Raw genomic sequence first — 8,668 nt, 5'->3', positions numbered from 1 at the left:
CGTGGCGGTCGGCGTGCCTGAAGGTTGGAAGGCCTCGTCTTGGCCTCCGCGTGAGTGAGGCACTGGTGCACGCAACTCGCTGATGGAAGTTGGTGACAGGTGGTCCCAGCCCAGAGGCAGCGCCCGGAGGGTAGCCGGGCCCAGAGGCAGCGCCCGGAGGGCAGCTGGGCCCAGAGGCAGCGCCCGGAGGGCAGCACTCTGGCTCCTGGCCCTTCCTGGAGGGACTGGTCCTGGGCCAGTTGCACAGGCGGGGATGCGTCTCAGCCTAGACGCCGGTGATGGACCAGCAGGAAGTGCAACCGCTGCTACCAGGCACCTGGACATGCTGGGACCAGCTTTGGGACTTTGCAGACAAATAGTCCAGTTTTCCCCACAGCTCAATTTGAGAATCTGTACTGGGGGGAAATGTGATTAAAAAAAACCCAAAAAGATAGAAGTATGTATCTCCTTCACGTAGAAGTGCAGCTGTGGGTGGTCCAGGGCTGGTGTGGTGGCTCAGGACCCTCGGGTCCCAGCCTCTTTCTGCCTTTCTGTCCCCAGATTGACTTCCTGGTTTGAGGCTTTCTTCCTCCAGGGGCCTTACTGTCCAGATGGCTCTGGAGCTCCTGTTCTGTCTAGTGTTGGCATCAGGCACACTGCCCGGTCTCCCCCACCATTCACACCTAAATTCAGATGTGGATGGTGACTTTTGCACAACTAAGATAAGCTGGAACATTCTAACAGGACTTTGCTAGAGACCTCAGAGGTGCGGGACAGGCAAGCGGGAAGGCTGGACACACAGTCTGGTTTCAGTTCCGTGGTGCCTCTGGGCCCCTCCTCCCCTCCCTTCTGCTTTCACATCACCCCACCCTCACCACCTGGTGCTGTGATGTCCTCAGCGCTGGCCAGTGGGCTCCCACAGTGGAGCTCTCAGGAGCCCCTTGCTAAACATGGACTCTGGGAAATGATGTCACCCAGCTTGTTTTTCCCATTCCTGCCTCCTTTCCACCAGAACCTCTCACCTAGATGAGAAATGCCCCCCTGCCTGGGGAGTGCATGGTCGAGACACTTCCTGGGATTCCTGCAGACTCCCAGCGTCCCACCTGGGGAAGGCAGGATTGAGGTATTTATTGCTCTGAGAGCAGGTAGGAGGTGTTTTCAAAACCTATCTACCCGTGGGTGCTATCGAATCTGCATCACCCTTGTTTTCCTGGAGCCAGGTGGGGGAGCTCACGTCAAATGCTTATATTATCTGCGGAATGAGTAACACTTGTTCCCTTGGCCTCTGCACCCTGAAGAGTTAACAGTTATTAAAATAATTGACAAGCTCTTGGAAATGTCAGGCCTCCCCCGTTGAGAATGTAACAACAATTATATTGCACCCAGTGGGCTTTGGCAGTGGATTACTCACTTACCAAAGGCCAGGGTCAATGGAACACAACCTTTTTTTCTTAATAACCCCAACCCCGTGACCCCCCTGAGGCTGGGGTAAACTCTGTTCCTCTAGTTTCCATAAGATGGTGAACTTGGCCAAAGCTGTCATTAAACAGAAGCTAGGAGAAAGCCAAGCTTATGGGATCAGAATGGGTATTAGCACTTAATGCTGTCCTCTTGAATTTCTGCATCTTTTGGCTTTTTCTTCTCCAAGACAGGTTCACAGAACACATGTGTCTGGGGACATAGTAATAGGTACTCTGGGAAAAGAGGGTTTTGTAGTCCAGCAAATTTGAGATTCACCACCTGGGTACTCTCTGAGCTGCACAAAGTACGTTAGCCTAGGTAAAGTCAGGAAGTCTTGAAATAAAAATGCCTTCTGAAATTTGCTTCAGTCAGGGACTCTCAGACTCATTTGACAGTAGAACCCCTCATTTAGGGGGTTATTAACTTCCAGGTGTGAGTGTTCCTTGGAACGCATGTTGGTAAGCACTGTTTTAGGGTGCCTGCAGCTGCTGATGACTCCCAGTTCTGGGCCCTTTGAGACGCTGTAGCTCCTGGTTCTCTAACTGTAGGCCGTCTGAATCCTCTGATGGGCATGTTAAGGCATGGTCTGCAGGGCCTGCCCCCAGAGTTTCTAATACAGCGGATCTGGGATGTGCCTGAGAATTTAATGACTATCGAAGTGATAATGAGGCTGCTGGTCAGAAAGCACGCTTTGGGGACCACTTCTCGTAGCTTCAGGTTTTCTAGGAGTGGACCTCCGGGAATTCCCATGAAAACTTGACGTGTCACTGAATCTCTTGTGAGTGCTGCTTTATCTTATCTGTTAAATGGGAGCATTGCTCACTTCTAGTGTTGAGAGGATAACTGGCCTGATGTGTGGAAGGGGCCCAGAGCATGGGCAAGTGCTAAGTTTTAAATAAATCTTACCCTTGGGGATCCAGATGTTGAAACATACTATAAAATGTCTATAATTAAAACAGTGTGGTACTGGTACATGAGTAGACCTGTGGGATAGACTAGGAAGCCCAGAAGTAGATGTAAGTGCGTGATACAGGTGTCATCTCAGTGATTATTGGGGGTAAAGATGGATTTTTAAATAAACGGTGCTGAGATGACTGAGTCATCATTTGTAAAAAGATGATTCATATGTTACACCATACCCAAGAATAAACTCCAAGTGGTTTAGGGATCTACATGTAAAAAAATGAAACCATGCACATACTATAAGAATGAATTCTTTGAAACCTCAAGGTAGGAGAACTTTGTAACTATGATTCCAAATCCAGCAATAATAAGATTGAGAAATCTGGCTAAAAAATGTATATGACAAAAGCCATGAGAAAACAGTCAAAAGACATCTGACGACATCGGAGAAGATATTCAAAACATGTATCACAAAGGAGTAATATTCTTGAAGAATTCTTAAAAATAGACAAAGAACCAAAACTCCAATAGAAAAATGAGAAAACTATCCAAACAGACAATTTACAAAAAAGATATTAAAATGGCACTGAAAGATAGGAAAAATACTCAAATTCACTCAATTACAGAAATATGGATGCTATGGTCTAAATATTCGTGTCTCCCCCAAATTCATATGTTGAAAACCTAATGTCTAAGGTGATGGTGTGAGGAAGAGGGACTTCAGGAGCAGGATGACTAGGTCATGAAGGTGGACCCCTCTCAGTTGGGATTAGTGCTCTGGTAAGAGACCCCCACAGAGGTCCCAAGCCCCTTCCACCATACAAGGGAACAGGGGGGCATAGGCAATCTGCAGTCCGGAAGAGGACCTTCACCAGAGCCCAGCCATGCTGGCACCATGATCTTGGGCTTCCAGCCTCCCAGAACCCTGAGATTTAAATGTCTGTTGTTTCTAAGGCCCTCGGCCTTTGGTATTTTCTTATAGCAGCCTGAACAGACTAAGACAGCGATTAAAAGAATACCGAGATACTTACTAGACTGGCAGAAAAAAAAAAATACACATCTCAACCCGTTGTGTTGTTGAGGCTGTGGGGAAGCACTCTCATACTTTACTGGTGAGTGCGCAAGTTTGTACAGCCCTTCTAGAGGGAAATTTTGACAACACCCGACAAACTACATATGTATCTACATCTTGATTGTGATCCAGAAACCCTACTTCTAGGACATGAAAAAATATATGCTCAAGGTTATTTACTGCAACATTGTAACTGCAGAATATTGAAAACAACCGAAAGACTCATATATAAGAGAGTGGTTAAATAAAGCATGGCACATCCATACAGTGGAGCAGCATGCAGCTGTGAAGTAGAATGAGAAGGGTCTCTCTGAACAGATGTGACACAGATTTCCAGGACATACTGCTCAGGGAAGAAAGTAGTGTCCAAATGAGTATCTAGAGTATGCTAGCCTAAGGAAAATACACAGATGTATAGGGTGGACAGGAAAGATAATCCAGAAAATAAGCAGATTAGTGGGAAAAGCCTGGAAGAAGGAAAATTGAATGGGTTCAGGGTTGCTGGGATGAGAGGGGAATGTACTCAGTGAATAAACCATTTTGGGTAACTCTGACTTGAGAACCTTAGTAATGTCTCACGTACCACCCCGCCCCAAATAAACAGCTGACTAGGACATAGCGGGAATGGAAGGTGGAAAACACAGATCAAGCACAAGCACATGATGACCACACTGAAGGTGCTGGGAAGAACTAGCTGAAGTAACCCTGGAAAACTGTATCTAGGTTGGACACGAGAGGAGTAAAGGTAAAAGTTATTTCACGTAAGTGCTGAAATACAGTTATTAGAAGTATTTCTCATAAGGATATATTTAGCAATTCTGAAACTATACTAGGATCAATTTAGTAGACTCAGTAGACTAAAACAAATAATCTGTAGATTCTGAGAGCTGTGTTTCTCACTGTTAGAGAAAGATATGTTATAAATAAGAGGAAGGGTAGAATAAACCCTGTGGTACTGGATTAGAATCAGAGGTCTCAGTGTGAACTCATGATTAAAATTACATATAGCTAGATATGGAAATCGGAGAAGGCAATGGCATCCCACTCTAGTACCTTGCCTGGAAAATCCCATGGATGGAGGAGCCTGGTGGGCTGCAGTCCATGGGGTCACTAAGAGTCGGGCATGACTGAGCGACTTCACTTCCACTTTTCACTTTCATGCATTGGAGAAGGAAATGGCAACCCACTCTAGTGTTCTTGCCTGGAGAATCCCAGGGATGGGGGAGCCTGGTGGCTGCCGTCTATGGGGTCACACAGAGTCGGACACGACTGAAGTGACTTAACAGCAGCAGCAGATATGGAAATATAGCTATGTGTGCATATGCGTGGGTTAGTATACATACATGTGCTTCTTAACTCTGTCCCGTGAGTGGGCTTAGAAGCAGTGACACCCAGTAACAATGTGTAGACCGGGCACTTAGATCTTGGTCTCTGAACATCATTCTCTAATACAAGGAACCAGAGATCCTAGTGGTTTATTCCAGGGATGAGGAGGTAAATATCTCCAGTAACAAGATCCACGGACATCATAATCCTTTGATAAGATGCACGGAGGACACAACATCCTTTTTTTAAATGGTGGTATCCCTGCCCAAATGTGTAACCTCACTCCAGCCACAAACACACCAGACAAACTGAGGGACATTCAACAAAATAACTGAATGGTATGCAGTTCTGATCAAAAGCATAAGATCATCAAAGACAAGAAAAAGACTGAGCAACTATTATAGATTGGAGGGGATGAAAACTCACAAATGTCATGTGGGATCCTGGAGAGGATCCTGGAATAGAGAAGGATATTAATGGGAAAACTGGTGTAATTTAAATAGAGTTTGGCTCAGTGGTAAAGAATCCACCTGCCAATGAAGGAGACACAAGCAGTACAGGCTGGATCTAAGTTGAGAAGATCCCCTGGAGAAGGAAGTGGCAACTCTCTCCAGTATTCTTGCCTAGAAAATTCCATGCACAGAGGAGCCTGGCTGTCTATAGTCCAGGGAGTCGCAAAAGAATTGGACATGACTTAGTGACTAAACAACAACATAGTTTGATAATAATTGTATCAACATCAATTTCCTGTTCTTGAGGCTCATACTGTGGTTATGTACAATGACAGTTTCAGGGGGAGCCAGGTGAGGGAGAGAAGGAAATTCTTTGTGCTAGTTTGCAACTTTTTTCTAAGTCTAAAATTACCTTATGTCGTCCTCCCCACTGGGCAGAAGCAAAGCCGAGGGGCAGGTCCTGGGCAGGTGCCACCTGCCCCTCCATAGAGAGGCTCTCGGCTGGAGAGGGAGACCACTGTCTCTTGGGCCACTGTGAGGAATGCCCGTGTACATGTGTGTACATGTGCCTGGATGCACCCACTTGTGTGCATGTATGCATGCATATGTGGGGGCAGGAAAGGCTGGTGGAGGGGCACCCCCACTCCACACAGCCTGGGTGATGGAGTCCCCAACCCTGGATGCAGAGCAGGCCTGTGAGCTCATCCTGGGCTCCCAACAATGGCCTTGCTCTCTGTCAACCAGAAGTTAGCTGAGAGAAGAGGGTGGCTGACAGACGACCCTGAACAGATGGAGGGTGGTTTACATGTCTGCTTGTCTACACAGCTGTCATATAATCTGCCCTGTGACAGGTGCCTCAAGGATGCCAAGGGAGGCTGCTGGTCAGAGATGAAGGGTGATGGTGCTCCCAAGGTCACACGCTGAGCTGGGATGTGAAGGGCACAGGAAGCGCCCCCACTTCTGAGGTCGGCAGTGTGCAGACACCTCCTAACCCGTCTCAGCTACCTGTGAGGCAGATCTGACATCACCTCCACTTTGCAGACAGGGAAGCATGGCTCAGAGAGGTGTGGGGAGTGGCCCAGAGTCATACAGTCTGTAGGTGGCAGGGCTAGTACCTGAGGCCAGCTGGGATGAGCAGGCTGACATGTCCCCGTGGCTGATGTCCCCACTGTGGTTCCAGACCCATCATTTCTTCAAGTCGGAGTGACATGCTCAGCTGTGGCTCGTGTAGGATCTCCGTGTGGGAACTGGCTCCTCCAGCCCCTTAAGGGGGACGTAGTAAGCACTGGGGGCTCTTTTACATGAAGTGGAGGCCTGTGGAGACCTCCAGAGCAGAGCAACTTTACCGTCCGGGCTGCTGCCTTTGCTGGCTGGCTCTGGCCCCACGAGAGGCTCTGATTGTCCCTCCTCCTCAACCCTGGGACCAGGGGTGTCCCTCAGATAGCCCGCTGGAGTTGAGGTTCTGAGGAGGTGGGTGAAGTGCTCACAGAGCTCTTCCATCTCCGAGGAAGTGCTTGGAGGCTCAGTGTCCATGCCAAGGGCAGCTGGATCTGGCAGAGCATCTGGCTTTGGGGCCAAGGAATTCTCTGACAGACAGGACCTGGGCCTCTGCCGGAGCTGGCTGGGGACGGTGGCCCCTTTACACTCAGAAGCCCCGTCGGGGACCCAGGGCTGCTCACCACTGCTACCCGATGTGGCGGCCACCTCCCCCGGCGCTGGGCTGGGCCCAGGGCCTGGGCCCTGGAGTTGCTTCCCTTCCAGGCTGCTCCAGGGCTGGTCCCAGGGGAGCAAGGGTGTCCGGTGCAGTGTGAGGTCGCTGTAGCAGGTCAGGAACTCCTCACTGTCAGAGCATGTGCTGGCATGGTGCAGGGAGCCCAAGGGGACCAGGGGGCCAGTCAGGAGTCCATGGGGGGTTGTTGAGACCTCAGGCAGGTTCAAGGCCACAGGCAGAGAGCAGCGAGCATCAGGGTGTTCGGCCAGGGCGCTCTTGGCTCCCACCCCTGCTGAGGGATCCAGGCCAGGCTGGGCCTCCCACAGGGCCTCCTGCAGCCCCGTCTCTGAGCCAGGTCTATGGTGGGGCCCCGCCACTCTCTCTCTGCCTGGCCCGAGGAGCTGCCTGCCCGGGGTCCTGAGAACGGCCTCACATGCGACTCTTGTCAGGAAGATCTCAAACACCATCTGTTTGGTGTCCTCCTCGCTGATAGCCTGGACCAGGGAAAACTCGACCTCGGAGGTGGCCATATAGCCTAGCCGGCCCAAAAGGGTGTGCAGGGTGTGTTCTGAAAGCACAGGCCGCACCCAGTAGGCAAAGCTCCCCGTGTATGTCTGGAACAAACAGGGGTGCTCGTTAGGGTGGCACACGCAAGAGCAGAGTGGCTGTGAGGGGAAGGACCAAAGACTGGAACGGAGGCTCCTGAGAAGCAGGAGGGCCAGGGCATGGGCCCGTAAGGAAACCTGGCCCACAGGCATGTCGCCCTGGTCCCATTTTACAGAAGGACACACTGAGGCCCAGAGGCAGGACTTTTGCCTCAAGTCACTCAGCAGAAGAAGGAGCCAGCCGGTGCCCTGGCCTGGAGCCAGAAGCGACGAAAGCTTTGCAGTGGCTTTCCACAGCCCAGGTCTTTGCCTTGTTTCCTGTGGCCTCCTTGTTGCCTGTTCTTTAGAAAAGCAGGAGAGCCTGGTGGTTTGGAGTGGCACTGTCTGAGTCTGAGTCCTGTCTGGGCTGTGTATTAGCTGGTGACCACAGAGCAGTTTCTAGGTGGCGCTAGTGGTAAGGAACCTGCCTGCCAATGCAGGAGACATCAGAGACTCAAGGTTCAATCCCTGGGTTGGCAAGATCCCCTGCGGAAGGAAATGGGAACTGACTCCAGTATCCTTGCCTGGAGAATCCCATGGACAGAGAAGGCTGGTGGGCTCAGGGCCGGAGGATGGAAGAAAGTTGGTCACAACTGAAGTGACTCAGACTACAGATCAGTTGTATTAAACTCTAGCCCTCAGTTTCCCCAGCTGTAAAATGGGACCAATGTCAGTGGGCATGACAGACGCATTGTTTCCTCCCCAACCCCAAGGCAGGGCCCTGGCCCCTCCCCAAGACCCTCTCTCCCAGGGTAGTGGCGACACCTACCTTCAGGGACCTGATTTCCTTCCTCCAGGGAAACAGGAGCAGGTGGATAGAGACCAATTCCAGGAACTCCAGTGCCCGCACCAGTTTGTGGTCGATATGCTGGGCAAAGCAGGGAGCCCCCGAGTCAGGGGCCACCTCCTCAGGCAGGTAGAGTTGAAGAGGGGGCCCTGTGTCCAGCAGCTGCTGGGCCCTGCTGGTGAGAGTGGCTTGCCTGCAGACCCGGAGCCGGCCCTCTCCTGCCCCCTCCAGGTAGAAACTGATGAGGTCTTCGAGGAGGGTCTCAGGAGCGTCCTCTTTGGGGCCCGGGGCCCGGGGCCAGCTCATGGCGGCTGTGAGGGGTTGGATGCAGAC

At 50.9% G+C, this 8,668-nt stretch overlaps 1 protein-coding gene across 1 annotated transcript; it reads right to left on the bottom strand.

The window, feature by feature from the left end:
• Nucleotides 1–2,060: 2,060 nt before the first annotated feature.
• LOC129630887 (spermatogenesis-associated protein 2-like protein) lies at nt 2,061–8,668 on the bottom strand. Its single transcript, XM_055551446.1, has 2 exons — nt 8,318–8,668; nt 2,061–7,518 (listed from the first exon to the last, which is right to left on the bottom strand). Exons 1-2 carry the CDS (start codon nt 8,639–8,641, stop codon nt 6,406–6,408), a joined length of 1,437 nt encoding a protein of 478 aa, XP_055407421.1. The 5' UTR covers nt 8,642–8,668; the 3' UTR covers nt 2,061–6,405.

The sequence above is a fragment of the Bubalus kerabau genome, chromosome 17, assembly GCF_029407905.1.
Source record: "Bubalus kerabau isolate K-KA32 ecotype Philippines breed swamp buffalo chromosome 17, PCC_UOA_SB_1v2, whole genome shotgun sequence".
In the NCBI taxonomy this organism is placed as follows: Eukaryota; Metazoa; Chordata; class Mammalia; order Artiodactyla; family Bovidae; genus Bubalus; species Bubalus kerabau.
This window is presented reverse-complemented; position numbering and strand designations above follow the sequence as displayed.